General features: G+C 43.2%; 1 protein-coding gene across 5 annotated transcripts in view; it reads left to right on the top strand.

Annotated features, from left to right (window-relative positions):
• MPPED2 (metallophosphoesterase domain containing 2) overlaps positions 1 to 19,110 on the top strand; it is a 172,000-nt gene that overhangs the window by 74,248 nt on the left and 78,642 nt on the right. For 4 of the 5 annotated variants that reach the window (XM_084774620.1, XM_084774621.1, XM_084774623.1 and 1 more), the window contains one exon: positions 14,168 to 14,393. In XM_084774620.1, coding sequence (XP_084630746.1) covers positions 14,168 to 14,393 — 226 coding nt within the window. Of the gene's footprint in view, positions 1 to 5,871; positions 5,970 to 14,167; positions 14,394 to 19,110 lie in introns of all 5 variants that reach the window. The other variant, XM_084774624.1, reaches the window with a different exon arrangement.

Genomic DNA, 19,110 nt, shown 5'->3' with positions numbered 1-19,110 from the left:
TCATTAACTGCATCATGGAAAGAAGTGAAATTTGGAGGAACCGGGTCTGGATCAGGGAGGTTGTTTCCATCACCTTACCTACTCTCTGATCTGAACTCACAATGTAAATGGCCAAACCAATGACTAAAATGAAAAAAAAAAAATGGCTGTGAAGTATAATAGAAGGGACTGAAAGAGAACAGCGAAGTGTGTTAGACTGTCACCGTGTGACGCAAACTGAGAGAAACAGAATAAAGGAGAAGAGATTTCTTTTTCTTGATCTCAGAGGTGTCGGTCCATTGTCTTACAGCGCCTTTGCTTTAGGTGTGAGACAGATGAAAGGTTATGGCAGTGATGGTGTGTGGATGAGGAAGGTGGTTTGCCTCATGATAGCTAGGGAGCAGAAGGTGAGGAAAAAGGAGGTAGGGGCAGGGTCTATCTTTCCAGGGCAAATCCCAGCAGGCCAGAGCAACACCTTACCATGAGTTCATTAAGAAATTAGTCAGGCCGGGTGATGGTGGCACATGCCTTTAATCCCAGCACTCAGGAGGCAGGGACAGGCAGATTGCTGTGAGTGTGAGTTCGAGGCCAGCCTAGACTATAGAGTGAGTTTCCAGGACAGCCAAAGCTGCACAGAGAAACCCAGAAGAGGTGGCGGGGAGGAGAGAGAGAGACTCATTGATCAGACCAGGGCCTAGAGGAGCCAGCCACTTAACGAAGACCATCGGTTGGCAACCAGGTCTCTAATATATGAGGCTGTAGGAGATATATTAGATTCAAATACATGTGGCTAGGGTATCCCAAGAATGAACTCTGTACTGCCATCAGTATCTGAGATAATAGATTTTTTTTTTTTATGTATGCCTTGTATATTATTTGCTGTTACCTCTAGATAGCAGCGGGTTTTAATACAGGAATTCGCCCTCATGATTAGAAAGATCATATTCTTCAGAAAAGGCTCAGTTCCTCTAAGCTGAAAAGTTCTGATTGTAAAACAAAGCACGAGAACTATCTCAGACTCAAATGTTGACCGCCCCCCCCCTGCCGCCCCCCGTGTGACATAGTGGAGGAGCAGAGGACGGGTGTGCAGAAGCAGGCATCCCATGCTGTCCCTGACTTACCAGCTGAGCTTAGTAGAGACTTGCAGCCTTGAGAGGTCTGTTTCCATTCCAGAGAAGGAGGGACTCTGATTGCTGAGGGCTCTGCAAGTTTGGAATTCAGTCAGCCTGGCCTCAGAGGAGAGGTCAGCAGCACCCTGCTGCCCCTTGATTTTCTGGTGGAAGCCAAAGGAGAGAGCTGGGCCTGCACATAAATTAGCGCAGATTCTTTCATCTGACCCAGTGTCTTGGGGGCCTGAGAAGATGCACACACATGTCCTGGATGGGCCCAGGCCGTGGCTCATTTATAAAGGGTGGCCTGTACAGAGCCAGCTGTCAAAACAGAGGTGATTTGTCTGAGTGGCCTAGGAGTGAAAACGTTCAAATGAAGAGATGCAATGAAGAAGAAATACAGAAACCTCTTTCAAATAATCAAATAATAAATGGCCAACCTATTAATTCCATCTACTTTTTTTTTCCAAATCCTGGGAAAAAAGGATGGAAAAATTTCTGAATGAGAGATATTAAATAGCAAAAACAATATCCTTCTCTTTCAAAATGACAGTGCACTATTTATGGGATGCTTTCTTTGACTCATTTATTTACCTGTTCGCTGTTCACTCAGTCAATAAAATTGAGTTTTTACTACATTGATCCACCTTCTTTGCTACACTTTGACCACCAAAAGGTCCACCTTGTAACATGCTTTCAAAGTTGGATTTAGCTGGAATTCTGATGAGATGACTGGGTTGGTAAAGAGCTTGGCAAACATGAGAGCCTGAGTTCAGATCCACAGTTCCCACGTAAGAGGTGTGGCAGCGTGTGGTGCCCTTGTCATCCTGCAATTGAGCTGGAGTGACAGAAGTGGAAGAAATAGAGGAAAGATACCTGGCGCTTTCTGGTCAGCCAGCCTCTCCAGCTGGTGGTCTTTGAATTGAATGAGAAACACCTACTCAAAAAACAAAAGATGGAGAGCAACAACAGCAGACAATGGTTGCTGACTTCTGACCTCCACTTGTGTGTGCATACTTACAACATGGGTATGCACACAGGCATACACATACAAACATATGTACCTACCCCCCTACATACACATTTACACAAAGATTTAGCTGGGCATGCAAGTGTAAGTATAATCCCAGCACCTGGCATGCTGAAGCAAGAAGAGGGTGTATAAAAGGCCAGCCTGGGCTACATGCTGAGACCCTGTTTCAAGAAAAAGAAGAGAAAAAAAAATCAGATTTAGTTTCTTGATTACCAATGAATCACATATCTCAGGATGTATTTCATTGTTGACATTCTAGAGTAAAATACAAGTAGGATTTTTAAAACTTTGAAGCTATATTGAATACAAAATTGTGGTACAAAGCCAATGTATTCATGGCAGAGTTTGACTTCTCCTGAGGGTCTTCCTTGACTTGTAGATGACTGTCACTTGCTGTGTGTCTGGCCTTCCTTGTCTGTATTTGCATGTCTGGTGTCTTTACGTCCAGTTCTTCTAAGGATGAAGGCCTACTGGGATGTCCTCTTTAAAGTCCTCATAATGTGTTGAGGCACTTAGGGTGAAGCCTCCTCTTGTGAATTTAGTAGGGGCAGTTTGGCCCATCACAGAAATGAGCTGCAATCTGGTTTGTTTTTTTTTTTAAATACTGCTAAAGAGGGTATGCAGGAAGAGGGTAGAGATGCCTGTTACAAAGGACACAAAGTGCATTGTGAGAAGCAATTCTAAGCAGTTTGCAGGGTGTATTCACTTTACTCCAAATGCCCAGGAGCAGAGACCCTGGCAGAACAAGAGACACTTTGGAGCAGTAGGAATTGTGCTCAGTAGACTGCACGGTCCCCAGCACCTATATATTCCTTAAAACATTGTGAATTATTTAACCAAGAGCTTCAAAGAATGCCTTATATCTCGTGCACCCTGCTATGCTGTGACAAAGCATGGGTTCCAGAAGACATGGTGTGGATTTACCTCTTTAGCTGTCACTTAAGCTGGAGCTGGGTCCTCAAGACACCAGAACAATGAGAATACAAAAAGACAAGGGCCTGACAGAGACCTACAAACCAGAAACACCGGCTCTCAAGAGACATGACAGACTTTTCTAGAAATACGTTAGTGCTGAAGAACACACTTTGTGCAGTTTGGGAAGGGGACTGTGGCATCACAACACAGAGTTGTGTCTAAGGAGACCCGGGGAACACAGTGCCAAAGGAACCAAAGTTCATCTGCGGAAGTCTCCTTAGCAACTGTGATTGTGTGCAGTTCCTCCTTGTAAGAAATTGGTGCCAGCTGAGAGAAGAGACAGAGAAACCCTGGAAGAGAAATAAGCGCCATCTCTGTCTCCCCTAGCTTATCAGTGTCACCACTGATCACAGTAACGTCCCCTGCGAGATTTCCTTGTGAATTTTACCCTTGAAGTGCTTCATTACAATTTTGAGTTATAAAAGGGGAAAAGTCAATTTTATTGGATCCTAAATTTTACTCAAAGCAACTTCCTGTCCAGGGTGCAAATTATTAAAATTGACATAGGATGCATGTGCGAGGTAATATCCCCCTTCGTAGGCCTCTCTCTAAATTTAAGATACTCTGCAGAGTGGATTAGATTTACAGGGTGTGGGGACTCTGAAAAGAAAATAGAATTGTGTATTGATGCCTTCAGAAATATTATTTGATGGCAATAAAATATTCCCTGAAATTCCCTTCAGAGGGGAGAAAATGGAGTTTGTTTTCCGTAATTGCATTTTCTAGCATTTGCTCTCACACTTTCCAATATAAGCCAATTGCAACCTGTGATTTGGTTTTGCTTATTGGCAAAAATACCATGTAAATTGATCTGTGATGCATTTAAAGAAGAAGCTTTGAAAGTTTGGAAATCGAGATGGCTTTTTCTTATTAGATTTTGAGAGCATTAGGGTTCATTTCTATATTTTAGTCTAATGTAATATTAGCCAAATATGTTCTTTTTCAATTTAGTTTTAATCAAGTTCTAGAAGACCATTTTCATCCAGCCCCAATGGTGCTGTTAAGGCAGAGATTGTATTTCTACTGTCAGCCCTCCACTCTGGCTTCTGCAGCCCTGTAAAGCCTTGCATGTTGAAACCCCACATTCATGGATGCCAGTGTTATTTGTGGACAGAAGGAGAGCAATTATTTCAAAAGGATTTTAAAAAATTCTATTTTCAAGGTTAAGGAGGAGGGAATTTAAGAAGCCTCTAAAATAGCTATTTCTCTTAAAAGATATGGCCTTTACGCCTTGTGTTATTTTTATTTAATTTGGTCTTCACCATGCTTAATGATGTAAAATGCAAACACACGGGATTTGCATTTGTTCCCCTAATTATTCAGTAGAATAATTGCCACTTATTTTATAATCATTGCTGGGAGGAACACCTTCCTCTCAGTTGCTTTTGAAAGGCTTTGTAGGGGGAAAAGAGGCAACATATTTGTCAGCTCATCATAGAGCCTTGACATGGGCACTTCTATGTTAATAAGGAAATTTACTGAGCACTGTCTTAAAGGGCTAGGAAGGAAGTAGGAGGCCAGCTGCTTAGCCCAAATGAAGTTACAATGCAAAACAAAGTGTAGCTCTGAACCACAAGAGTAGTCGTTAGCATTTGTGTGTCCGGCATTGTATCCAATCTTTGCTGATTCGGTGTATTTTCCTGTCCACTTTGTAAGGTAGGTCATGTTAATTGTCTTTTTCTTCTGATGGATCATATTAAGTTAAATACCGTGTTTTCAGTTTGAATTTTGGAGAAAATAAGTGATGGAACCCGGCCCTTGATCTGGAGTCTGTGTGGTCCTGAGGCCAGCGCTCTCTCCTCCATGGCTTGTATTTGTATTCTCCCACCCTCTGCAGGGATAGAAACATACAGCTGACAGGGATGGCACGTGACAGTGTCTTTACCAATTTGTCTTGGTGCTGTCTTATAAAACCCTGATTTGGATCCAACTTTCTGTAGTGGAAGGAGATAGCTTGAAGGGTCTTTAAAAGTTAGTCCATTCAGTTCAAATTTGCTGCATGCTGTTCTACATTATTCTAAGCAAGCCAAGACCCCGGTCTGTAAGGAAAAGGCTTGAGCAAACAAACAACAGAACCCACTGCTGCGGACTGCTGTTGTCTAGACAGATAGTACTTATATGACTGAGCCGTCTTCAGTCAGACACAGCAATATAGACAGGTACCACAGTGGCTTTACATGTACCACATAGCATGCTGGGCTGGTGGCAACTTAGAGGCATATTATTCACTAGAGAACAAGGAGGTGTCGGTCATTATACTTATTACACATAATGTCGGCACATAAATACAGGTATGGAGTAGGGAGAGGGAGGGAGAGAGTTATGTGTTAGCTAAGTTATGGTTGGAACAAAAAATGCATATAAACAAGAAGTTGCTGGGGGATTACAATCCCTGTGTGTCGTCATGGCCTCTAAAGGTAGCGAGCACTAACGGCTTCACTCTTGTGGCTTTGCACTTCTCAGTTATCTCACTCCTCGTTGGTGAATTGGTGACTATTCGGGTCAAGAGAGCACCTTGGGGCCCTGGGGCGATGGGGTAGACTTCTGTCTCCTCTGTGTGGAGCAACGCCTGTGGTGTCTCTGTTACCTTTGCAGTCTCGCCATGAAGGAGGCTGAAGAGGATGAGGGAGCTTCTCTGCTGCCTTTGTATGATTCCCCGTAATTCCTGCAGTGGACTGTCAGGGTTTCTTCCCTCAGCATTCCTTTGCTCTCCTGGGATTCTGGCTCGGCCCTGACATTATTGTAATCTAGTTTTCTGTGTTTAATATTTCTTAGACTTGGTTTCCCATTGAAAGCATGGAAGAAACCCTAATGCATGAGTTTCAGAGGAGAAGGTAGCAGTCTGAACCTGCTGTGTGGCTCCATCAGCAAGTGTGAGTATTAACGTGAGAGCTGTCAGGACTTGTGGAAACTAATGGAGCCTGACGGGGGACAGACTGAGGTCAGAGACAGAGCTTGCCCTGACTGAATGTTTCTGGTGGTTTTGCAGCTGAGGCAAGTGAGTGCAAATGTGGAGCCAAGAGGAATTCCTGGGTGTCTGTGCATTCATTAAGTGCGTGGGCAGTGGGCATCTAGTGCCAAAGTCTTTCCTAGGCACAGGAGGTGCCACAGGAAATAGTGGCCTCTTCCTCCTTGTAGCTAATTATGCTCCCTTCTTCCTAATAGTGCAGCCTTCTTTGCCGTCCTCACCTTGCAATCACCAAGCAAGGAATTGAGAGGAAATTGTCTCCTCAGGCATCCCGAGCCTCGTTTCTCCTGTCCGCCTGGCCACTGGGGTTACTTATTCTTCCTTTCATCCTCCTGCAGAATTTTCTGCTTGGTCAATCTTCTAGCTTGAGTTTTTCTTAGTCATTCCTTAGCAGAACATTGCCTGCGGTCCTCCTGGAATCACAATTTTTTTAATATAATACTAGTTTTAAGCAAGAGCATCGCAGAGTCTGTGTGTCGAGCTGGTGTTCTAACATCCCTGCCACTGCTGCAGGACGGCACAAGACCTCAGGAACCTGAATTCCTGAGTTGCAGTCTGTCGATGATATCTCTCCTTTTGTTTAGAAATGATCCAATGATAACCGTGGTGTGTTTACTATTAACTGGGCTCTGTGTGATCCTACAAGTGAGGTTGCTATCCCGCACACCAGGCCAGAAGGAAGGTGAGCCTGGGGCTGTGTGTGAGTCTGATTTCCCTGAACACCTGAAGCCCTAGCGTTGTCTCCTGCTCTGACCTTGCCTCTCTTTCTTCTCTTCTTGCTACAATGAGCCTTACTTACTGGCAGTCTTATGACATTGGTAACCTTGATGTCTTCGCACGTTTTCAAAATCTCTAATTTAGGAGACTGGAGAGGATTGCACACAGGAAGTAGAGGTCTTAAATTTTGCTTCAGAACTAGGTTTTCTTTTACAGATGAAAAACTAGAGAACCACATTGGCTTTGTGTTTGTTTGTTTGTTTGTTTGTTTGTTTTCAAGACAGGGTTTCTCTGTGTAGCCTTGGATATCCTGGACTCACTTTGTAGACCAGGGTGGCCTCGAACTCACAGCGATCTGCCTACCTGTGCATCTTGATTGCTGGGATTAAAGGTGTGTGCCACCACACCCAGCTGTTTTTGTTTTGTTTGTTTTCTGCGTCTGTGCTAGAGTTCCCCCATGGCTTTAGCAGACACAAATAAGAGATCACAATCAATTAGCCTTATTTACAAGTTTCTTGATTTAAAATATAGGCCATGGGGAAGGTGGTTTTGTCATTAGCCACAAACTAATAAGCCACTTGGTTGCCCCATTTCCCATAATCCCTACTGAGGAGGAATGAAAAGTATCAGGCAAGCCCATGTGGAAGGCAGATGCCCTGAAAAAGCAAATTGTTGGAATACCTTCTATAATGATTTATAGCAGAAAAAAATGGGCTGCAGTTATATGATACTTAATTTTGAGGCACATTAATTTTTATTGAAGGAGTGGAGCAAGCTATTCTGAGAATCTTATTTATCCAGAATAGCACTTGTATATGATCATTTAAAACTGAAGAACCAATACCCCATTTCTAACTCTCTCTATTATTTTCCAGGTTACTTCAGTTCCCAGGCTTATCCCATGCCTCTCCAGCACCTATAGGTGTTTGAGCTTATTATCTTTGCCTTCCATTCTCTTTTCCAAACTTTGTCCTACTTCTTGTATTACAGCCAATAAATTTCAAAATTCTAGAGCCTCACATCAAGTTGACCTTCCCTTCCTAGGGGAGGCGCCCATATTCTTCTAGGAGATAGCAGGCTATACCAACAGCTGCAGTAGAATTTTGAGAATGCCTTAAGTGAGCCAAGATATGTGTTCTCATAGCATGGGGCTGACATTGCTTCCTCCCCGCCCCCCATGGCTCATGCAAAAGAAGCCCATGACATAGCTAGAGAAACATCTAGAATGGAGAATTCTGTTTCATGTTACAAATGAAAGAGGACATATAGTTTAGAAATGGAGAAAAGATCACCATGGGTAGGGAAGTGGCACAGGAAGTCACTTGACAAAGGAACCTTAAACAGGTGTATATCAGAGTCTAACAAACTGGGCTTTGTATGCTAACATTTTAGCTTGTGAGGGAAAGTCAGGCTTCTAGTCCCACTTGTGCTACCAGTGTGGATGGTAACTGTGTTGCAAACAGTAGCAATCTCTCGGGTACTGGGTTTCTATATCCATAGAATGGTGGTTCCGTGAATTTTCTCCTTGGTTTTTAAATCTGTAGATAGCTTTTTCAAATGTAATCTTTCTTCATACTACAAGTTCAAAGAACACAGAGATGTTCTTGTGACCCTGGGAACAAGTCCCTCCCTTCAATCCTGTGCTTTTTCTCCTTCATCTTGTTTGAGCTCTCGGGAGATCTCATGCCAGTAGGGCCAGGCCACCTTGCCAATCTCTCCTGTCTCTGTGCTGTGATTAGTTGTAGCCACTTGAGTCTGTGATGCTACGAGCAAGGACAGCATCCCTTCATTTACTTTACAGTGAGGACTTTCACTCGCTGTGCACACAGTTGAAGACAGTTAACCTGCACTGGATGCTGCGGATACTTTGTTCTCTGTAACATGCACACAGGAAGGGGACCCACCAGGCTCTAGAAGGAAATCACAGCTATTTCAAAGAATTAAAAGCTAACAAGAGGAATGGAATCTGGATATCTTCCATATTGCTCCTCTGTGAATGAAAGGCCAAAAGATGGGCCCCTGGACAAGAGGAAGAAAAAAAATTAACATGTTAGGGCAAGGTTAGGATGGCCTATGGGAAGGTCTGCCTTAGCATTGGGCACAAGCTGGGGTCTTCCCAGCTTTCTCTCTTTAGCCAGATACCCAATAGCCTTATTGGTTCTAATAACACTCATTTTACTTAAGAGTATATTGGGTGGTTGCCATATTCTGCCATAGTTTTCAGAGGTTTCTTTTCCATCTTCTGTTGTGATTCTTTGCCTGCAGTGGTATTGTGTGTGTGGCATCAGGAGGGATCTAATCTGTGGATGGAGTGATGGCTTCTCAGAGGGCAGTTGGGAGGGGTAGTCTCCAGCAGTAGTGACAGCTCAGCTAATGTCTACTGAGTGAATAGAGTGTCAGAAATTGTTTACGATCCTGCTTAATCCCACTTAAGTCATGCTATTATGTTTTCCTACTTATATTTTAAGAAAGCATAGTTTGAAAGGCATGTACTAAAAACTTAGTTGGCTAAGCCAGATGTTGAAGTCACAAAATAGGACACTTTATGAAAACTTAAACTTGGAAGAAAACATGACACTGAGTTACATTTTGTCACAGCCTCGTATGCCAAGCCTAGTTCCTAGAGTGTAAGAAGCTTCTGGCAATCCTTGCAGAAGTTCATTCATTGTGTTGATGAGCAAATATGAGTTGTGTACTTACCATTGGGAAGTATTGGACTGAGTTCTTTGAGTCAAACAAGGAACCACAGCCACTACCGATGCCTTAAGTCAAAAAGGAGATGAGCCACACATGAAAAGCAACACGGAAAGCTGGAGTTCCGGTAGTGGCCATGTTTACTTTGACATATGTGTGCTTCTGAAGCTTTAAATCGTGCTACTGTTGCCATTGTCTCCCTGAGAACAGAGGGCATATGTCAAAGCCATGCAGTCAGTACACAGTAGGGCCTGCAGAGCCCCCACTTTTAACCCCACGCTCCTCTGCAGCCATGTGATACTGGCTTAAAGCCGAGTCGTAAGAATAGAAATTTGAAAAGCATGAGAAGACAGCACTACATCATATCTGAAGATGTAAGGAGGGTGAAGGTGGGCGTCATAGAGTGGGAGAGGACACATAGACATCTAAGGAAGAAGAGAGAGGTGACACTAGATAAGAGGGCAGGGGACACAGAGAGCATAACATCTGAAACCAAGGGAGTGGGCATTTGCAGTGACAGTGATATCAAAGTGGTCAGACCAGCCCAGATAAGAACTGAGAAGAGACTTGGCTTTGTCCCCCAGGCAGTTATTAGTGATGTTACAGGAAAGCTTTTGGAGGATAATAAAAACAGAACCCAGATTGCCTTGGGCTGTGTGTTTTTCAGTATAAAACTATAGTGGCCCATCAGGGAAAGCCAATGTGGGCTAAGCAGGAGCGACAGTAAGAGCAAGAAGCTCAGTAGAATTTGTGAGTGCTGCTGGATTTTTTTTGGTGTTCCAAGAGAAAGTGAGAAGTCCTGAAATTGTGTGTGTGTGTGTGTATGTGTGTGTGTGTGTGTGTGTGTGTGTGTGTGTGTGTATGTGTGTGTGTGTAATATCTTCCGCTTTCTAAATGTTAGTTCATCTTATAAAAGTAAAATTCAGTGAAGAACTCAACAGAACATACCCTTAGGTTGAACTTATCATATCTGGGCTTCTTCCAAGAGTTTCAAAGTAAAATTCATTTGGAATCATGTTTGCAGCAGATACACCTGTTTGCATGCTAATGGTCACTTGTTCTTACTTAGCTGGGATGGGTAAATGTAAACTCACAGCAGAAGAATCCATAAATAGAAAACTGATGCCCAGGAAAGAAGATATTTGAAGACAAAAAAAAAAAAGTGTTTGTGGGCATGTGAGATTAGGAGTTTAGTTGATGTTGGGCGGTGGTGGCACACATCTTTAATCCCAATACTTGGGAGGCAAAGGCAGGTGGATCTCTGAGTGTGAGGCTAGCCTGGTCTATAGAGTGAGTTCCAGGGCAGCCAGTGCTACACAGAGAAACCATGTCCCTAAAAGCCAAAACCAAAAAAAAAAAAAAGTTGAGTTTCTAGAAATATAAGTTGCAACCAAGATGAATGATGGCAAAGTGAAGACTAAGAAGAAGCAGAAAGGCCTTTGTCCTCCTTCGTCCGTGTGGTTCACAATCCAGAGATTGAAGAGAAACCGGGAAAAGTTTATGGTCTTTAAAAACTTTACAGTGTCTGCAGCAGCCGTGAGGGGCAGTCGGCCTTCATGTCGTCTGCTCCTTTTCTGAGTACAGAGTCTCACTCTGTCGCCCAGGTTGTTCTAGAACTTTGTCCTGAATGCTGGGACTGCAGGCCTGAGCTAACACACTCAGCCATGGGTCTCTATGAGCTGTGTCTGATTGCCTGTCAACCCACTCAGAATCTTTAACCACACCCTGAATTGATGGCTGGGTTCCTAGATTTCATTCATTCATTTGCTACCATTGCGACATTGTTGCTGTGCCTGTAACTGACCTGTACTGTTGTTTATTCAAAAGTGGTCTGACGGTCACATATGTGTATGTATGCATATATATTCCACATATATTACATATATTTTATTACATATATGCAAAACTAGTGCTACAAACCACATTTACACTAGCTCTCCAACTATGCGTTTTAAAGAAACATACAAACTACTTAACATTTTATGGAGGGCTCCTCTTCATTTCGCCTAGAGTAATCCTGGCTGTCGTTCCCAGGACACACTATCTAATTCCAATAGTTAGTTCTTCGGGTCCCGCAGAGCAGGGATTTCTTCCCCTTTAGGAAAGCAGAATATGGCCTCGCTTTTTATTCAAGTGGGTCGGCCTAGATGGCCTGATCTGAATAAAATGGATAAAGGCAGGCACCTCTTTGTCTGACAATTTGAAAGTGATGCTATTTGAATACCAAGAAGCTTGAAGCTTGACTGCGGAGCCTTCCAAATTAATCTAGTCTTGTGGGAAAAAAAAAAAGAAAGAAAGAAAGAAAATGCCATCAAGTAACAGGAGATTTGTCAGCCGCCCTGCTTACACTTTTCATATAAAACAGAAAGGTTGGCAGATTATAGATGAAAGGTCAGCCTCGGCAGAAAAGAAAATCTGTCAGACAATCTCATAACATAGGTAACCCAGGGCGGAACTTGGAAACTGCTATTGGATTCTCAGAGTGAGATGAGTCTGTCGGCGGCGTGTAAATATCATCACTGCTCCTGCCGCTGTTCACTTCGGTGGCTCCTTCGCTAGCGGAGTCTCTGAAATCTGATTTTAAAAAACGCAGAGGATGCCTATTTTCCTGAGGAGGCTTTACTTCGCCTAAGCTTCACCTTTTATTTCTTGTTTGATTGCTTTGAACAGTTAAAGGAGTCAGGGAAGGCACCTCTTCTGCCCAGTGTTTTGTTCTCAACTGTTCTGAACCAAAAATCTAAAATGAGGACATAGTGAGACCCAATGTCTGTTGCCACACCAGTGGTGACTACTAAATGAGTTTCCAAGGAGCCCATGGTCACTGACCGAGGTGACAGACGGCCATGGTGTATAGTGTGCTGTGAACCAGAAGCTAAGGCCCACTCAGCCAGCACCTGCCTCAGAACAGACTGCAGCTCATGAAAAACATTTTTAGCCTGTTCTGACATGTGGAGCCCAGGTGAATCTGTGGGTGCATTATCCAACCACAGAGCCATGATAGCGGAGTGGTGGGGCCTCACCAATTTCAGCACAGACAGTGCTGGGAATTTGAGGCCTTATTAATCCGTCTTTCATCTGTGTTTCAAGTGCAGGAATTGTGCGAAATGGCAGCACCATTCTAAGGAGTTTGGGACACACATCACCTCCTAATTGCCCAACTTGCATAAGCATGCCTTTGAGAGTAGCTTCCCACTCCAACTGCACTCTTCCACACAGCTCTCCAGATAACTGGGGCCAACGCTGTGTCCCACAGCAGTGTGCATGGGTCACCAGGGATCCCTCACCTCTTGGCCTGTGCTTGTGAATTCTCGCACTCGGCTTTCACCTTTCCCTCTAGCCTCTCCATTACAGCACATGCTATATATGCGATTCTGTTACCCTTAGAAACTGGAAATCAAAAGCTGAAGAAAAACTGTAATGCTATACGATGTCACCACTGTCTTACGCACGGTAGGGACTCTACAATGCAGTCTTCACAGATCGCTCTGCTGAAATCCAAGTGCCAGTGATAGAAGTTACTACCACTCACAATAAAAAGTCTCTTCCCACTAAGCTTCCTTAATTAAATCATCAGCTCTGGCTTGCTGGTAAGGATCAATTCGTACAAGAGCATTCTATTTCCTGCTCAGAGTAACCTTCATTCTTCCCAGAATAGCAAGCAACATTAATTTTGCGCTGGACCCTGGAGTCTCAGCAAGGCGGAATTATATGTGCCACTGTCCCACCCTTTTTTCCCTCCAAAATAAAATAAAGCCAGCCCATTGGTGACTTTTGAGGGATGCGTAGCCACAGAGCAGCAAAAAAGGCATTAATCTCAGGATGGAGATGGCTGCCCGGTTCTATCTCCCCTTGGAATTTTGGTTCTTATATAGCATCCCAGTGAGTTATTAATATGTATGACCTGTACTTTATTCAAACATTATAAATCTATGCAGAAGTCTGGTGTTTGGGTTTTCCTTTATAGCTTTCATTCTTCTTCCCAGAATTATCTCATTTCGATCGGGAAACTTTTGCATAAAGAGCGCACACCGAGAACTCCCATTTCCATACCATAAATATTAAAGGGGGGTTAAGCTTTACAGTTTCTTTTCCCATCCCAATGGGAGAAGAGCTGGCCTTCCAATCATGGGCCCTTAATAGTGTTCTGTTTACTCAGGAGCAAAAAGATAAATGTAAAATTAGACTTGCAATATGGCATTGTAGGTTCCTTATCTGGTCTTAGGATGCACTGTTGAATGCTTAGGTGTGCCACGTCTTTTGTTTGAAGGATATATTAAAAGTCTAGCATTTGTGCAAGCTGTTAAAAATACTTGGTTGTCTTTTTTTTTTTTTTTTTTTTTAAGAACCAAACTGAGTCCAAGCCTCCTCTTTAGGACCATGGTCAGTCTCAAAACAAAACAAAACAAAAACTGGATAGTCATGTGTAGAGTCATCACAGTGGATCTGTAAAATCTAGACAGAAATGGAGCTGCAAACTTGATGGCTTCTTAGCAGCTGTTTAGTTCAGTATGGCTCCCTGTCTGCAGGTTATTGTCATTTTGGGTAGCATGAAAGAGCAGTTCACATATAGAAATATGTGAGCATCTTATTTGAGTGAGCCGTCTGCTGATCACAGTGTTGGCTATTGTATTTTGTGATAGGAAATAAATGAGCTAATTGATGCTTTCCCCTCCCTCCTTATTATTGTTACAGGAAACCTGCCATATGAATATAAGATTGTGATTGCTGGGAATCATGAACTGACGTTTGATAAGGAATTCATGGCAGACCTCGTTAAACAGGACTACTACCGTTTCCCCTCCGTGTCCAAATTGAAACCAGAGGACTTTGACAACGTTCAGTCCCTCCTGACAAACAGTATTTACTTGCAAGATTCGGAAGTCACCGTGAAGGGATTCAGGATATACGGTGCCCCTTGGTAAGTGCTCATTCCACAGGTTTGCTCTGTTTTCAGGTCGGGAACTAAGGAAACATGTTTGAGACTTAGTTGCTTGACATGGCATAGAAGGAAAGGCTCTTGGTTCATTGACAACAAAATACATCAACTGGTACCGCTCATCATCAGACAGACTCCTTTAGGTGACAAGTACGAGAGAAAAACCTTGGTAGACATGCATGTGACTGGGGCTCTACATGTGTCTGCGTAATGTAGATTTGCAAAAGACCATCCTGGTGCTCTTCACAGGTTTAGCTATGCTGAACAGTTGATGAGAGTATTCCCCTTTCAGTTGCGTGGAAGCAGCCATGACCTGCCTGGCATATAGATCAAGTTCTCTTAGGTCTCTCTACACATCGCACTGACCAGCTCTATAAAGACAGCTTTTGAAACTCTAGTCCCCCAAAACCCCCTGATTCTCCTCCCTTAGAGAAACCCCAGAGATCCATGATTTTATAAAGGCTTTCCAGATGAGACAGATGCTCGGGCAATGTGGAGGTTGTTGGTTGACAGCACAGTACTGGGAGTCTAGAATTGTGCTCCAGGACATGTGGACCAGGCACGTGTCCTAGGGGCCTCACAGGGGGACTCCAGATCTTGGTTCTGCTGGTTTTCATCGCCAGGCTTAACTTTGTGTTGCTAAACCTTAGATCTTGTACATTTACAATGGTGAAAATAAATAGTGCCATTGAAGGGCTGTGTTGGTGGCACATGCAGTGGATTTAGAGGAGAGCCTACTAATTGGTCGATGATAACCGTTATCAGTTTTCTGCTCTTGGCTTCACCGCTGTGCTTTGGGTAGAAATGGGCAAGTCATCCTGCGGAAACCAATGTTTTCATCTCTGAAATGAGAAGTTTGGACTGGAGATTATCTGTATCAGAAAATTCCAGTGTTATCTGTGTGCCTTGAGCAGACCAAAACTAACCTTTCCCATCCCTCCTGGAAAAGCCCACAAGTCCTTTGCTACAAACTGGGGGACGGGACTGCAAGAGGAGTGGCAGGGTGAACTCCCATCGCCTCTCCAATCAAAGGGTCCGTGTGTGTTTGAGAAAGATCTTGGTATTCATAACTGATAAGGGGTGTGGTTTTGTTTTCACTTCAACTTGACAATGACTGTGAGTTCCTCGTTGACTACCATAAGCTGGGGACTGTTATAAGTCCGTTGTATCAGTTGTCTAATTTAGTCTTCAATCTGCCTATAGGATTTAGGAACCACTGTGATTCTCATTTGGCAAACATGCAAACTGAGGCACAGAAGGTTAAATGGCTGCTTAGGAAACAGCAGGTAATAAATGGTAGCCCTACTACCCTAAAATTGTGCTTGACTGGGGGGGGGGGGAGATATAGTGTGTCCAAGGCGTTGAGTAGTGCTGGGAGTGCTGGTGGTAGTGTGATAATTAGTGGTTAGAATTTGTTGCAGGTCCAGTTTAAATGCGGCTCTATTAAAATCCATCCATTTATTTTTTTATGCATGAGAAGATGGCAGAGGGTAATAGGATAAGTAGCAGGCATGAGCCCTGTTTAGTTGTGATTTGAAAAATGATCTCTGAGTAAAGCAGAGTGTTGATATCTGTGGTTCTGGGTTCCAGCAAGGGTGTGAGAGGTTTTGGTCTAATTCTTAATACACTTTAATAGTTGAAGAATGACCCCTGGTTTTCAGAGATGCTTGATGTGTTAGCTAAAATCATTTGTTTAAGTGTGTGGTGTTTTTTTTTGAGCAATCTTCAAAAGGCCAGGACACGGAGCTGGTTATGAACAGCTTTCAAAGATCCCAGATTGCTAATCACTGGAACAATGACAGGGAAATGGAAAAAAACATCCCCCATGGTTTAAGCTGATCCAAATCTGTTCAGAGTAGAACTAGCTGAACAAAATTAGAGCTGTGATGAATGAGGGATAGTTAGGATCCCAAAGCAGACACAGAAGTATCCCAAGATAGTAAAACAAATTGGTAATTGAAACATGGGGTGCAGCAGGGTCTGACCCAGTCTGGGTGGTCAATTCAGGCTGCAGATAAAGTTTATATCAGAACTACATTACTATCACTTACAATTTTTTAATCATTAAAAAATTTTAAATCCAGTATTAGAGAAGGCAATTGAAGCCGGAAATTAGGCAGCAGGATTGTGTCTTGAAATGTAGTCCTGAGAAAGTGTTCCTTGTAGTGTGTATTGACCCCTCGTTCCTGCTGAACACTTCTTTACACGGAAGAGAACTTATAGGTAGGATTTGGGGCATCTGTAGGTGCGATTTGCCCCACCCACTGAGATGGTTGGGAATTTGTTTTGTTTTGTTTTATGAAGAATGCAGGTACAGGTGAAGGGGAGATTTCCATTTCATCCTATTCTCCTGAGATATCAGTTGTTTGAATGTGACTATGAATTAAATGAATGTTCCGAGGGTTGAATATTCTGAGCGCTGACTCCCGAACTTCTGCCTGAGTATTTCTGTGCAGGGAGGACCATGTTCCCCATTTCCACCCCATACTCCCTGGGACCTTGGATAAGTTCTTTTGTCTTCGCTTTGTTTGACTTTTAACCTCTCCATACCTCTTTCCAGTATCACTTCCTTCAGATGGTTGTTTTGAACATAAACTTTAATGCATCCACAGCATAGAGAAGACACCAAGCCAAGAGATACCATTTGAGACGTGTACCTGTTACCAGGAGCAGTGGAGTATTGACGCTGTTCACTCTAGTGGAGACTACACTCAGAGTCAGATGGCTGTGTTCTGACCTTGGCTCAGACTCTGCTGATTGGATGGACGCTAGATGAGTCATGCGACTTCTGGATTTAATATAGGAAACAGAAGTGACGTGTTCTAGGCTCTTTCATGCTTCAACCAAGTAAATGTCCACCAAAGCTAAAATCTTCAAAGATAATACATTTTAATGTCTTACATAATTTTAAACTTTCACTCTTAAAAATTTGGATTAAAGCAAAATTTCAGGGAACCCACACCACAATCAGTACTTTTCTCATTTCAGGAGTTAAGGTCTTATCCTTTCTATTGTATCTCTGAGATTTCCCTGCAGGTAAATGCCTCCTCAATGGCCCAATAGATTTTACAAAATAATAGAAATTAGTTCATTTTTACCTCCATGCTTTTCAGTGAATTTTCGAGAGGAAATGTCATGTTTGGAACTAATGATACCACTAGTGCTTTTCATTCAAAAGCAAAAATCTAAGCAAGAATCTTTATCCTAGGGCTTCCCAGCCTGCCATCCGTGGGCTTCACAAAACCAGGTGCCATCAGACCAAGGAAATTGCTCTGACTCTTGAATTTCAAAAGTCTAAAATTGGAGCGTAGTGGACATGCTTAGTATGCACAAGGCCCCAGAGTTTTGTTCTGCAGCATCACATTTCCCCATGAGATAAAATAAAGTGATTGTTATGTGCTTTAACTTCAGAAAAGGAATTCATCTGCCTTCATTGTGTGTTTATAACTTGTGTCACAGCTGAAGGCTTCCTAAAGACTAGAGAGAATACTGTTGTTTCCCAGTTTACAACTTAACGGGAATTTATATACAGAAAGTAGCTTGCGATGTGTCTCAGCCTCCATGTATTTTTGCAACTGGAATGTGCTATGCCACTTACTGCGTCTCCAGTGAAGAGGGTTTGGATGTGCTTCAGTGGGTCTGAGAAAATTTAGTGTTCCAAACAGCAGAAGTTGTAAACGGGATGTTAGTCTGGAAGGAGAGGGGGGTAGCTCCTTGGAAGGATGACAAGTCTAGGTGAGTTTTGTGGGGAGCTTCTTGGCCTCAAGGCAAATGTGGCAGGAACAGTTTTCTGTGTTCTGTCTGCATTCCTTCACCAGCTCCTTCCATGAACCTAAAGAAAAGCAGTCAGACGTGCTCTTTAATAATTTGCTCACAGATTGTCTTAACTTCTGCAGTCATTTTCTTTTGTTTGTTTTCGGAGGCAGGAGAGAGGGGTTGTGTTGTTATCAGATAGTTGGACCAGACTTCAGCTTTGAAAGCTCATAGGCTTCCCATGCCTAGTGTTCATGCTTGGCCTCCACGATGGGCCTTTGTTTCCTCTTTCTGGCTGCCCTCTGCAGCATCTTTCCCAAAGGCAAAGAATACCTGGGGAAAAAGAAATTCTAATCTGTCCAGCATCAGCCACCGTAGTACTAACTAATTACTGTCTCTTGATACCAAAGGGAAGGTGGAATTTTGGAGTCATCTTCATATTTTTGGTTACTGAACCTGTAGCCAACCTTTTAATGCAAGTCGGTTTAGTTTAAAACTCGCAGAACAGACTGTAAAAATCAACCGGGTCTTCTTTTATTACTGATCTCAGTTGCTCTTTTGATAGCAAGATGCTGTGTCAAGCAAAAACCAAACCCACACTTACGAGATCAGCAAACCCTGTTGCAAAAAGTAGACAGACCCTGGCCATAGCCCTCACACTTGGACTAGACCTGTTATGTTGTTCCGTGCTGGTCTGCAACTTACTCCTCTTGCACAAAACCAGTCTCCCCTGGTGTTTAATGAACTCGAGTGGAGCTTTCCTGTGTCTGGGAATTTGATCTCTCAGCCAACCAAGGGGTCAGGAACAAAGAGCGTGTTTTCCACGTTAGAATGGACACAGGTGTAATTTGTCAGATTTAGTGACTGGAGAAGAAGTGCCTTAACTTCTACAGCAGGAAAATTAGGTCAAGCCCAGGCCTGGCAGTTCTAAAATGGCCAAAAGAGG

This window comes from Acomys minous (genome assembly GCF_964271855.1).
Source record: "Acomys minous genome assembly, chromosome: 3".
Lineage (NCBI taxonomy): Eukaryota > Metazoa > Chordata > Mammalia > Rodentia > Muridae > Acomys > Acomys minous.
Note: the sequence above shows the minus strand (reverse complement) of the source record. Positions and strands in the feature narration are given on the sequence as shown.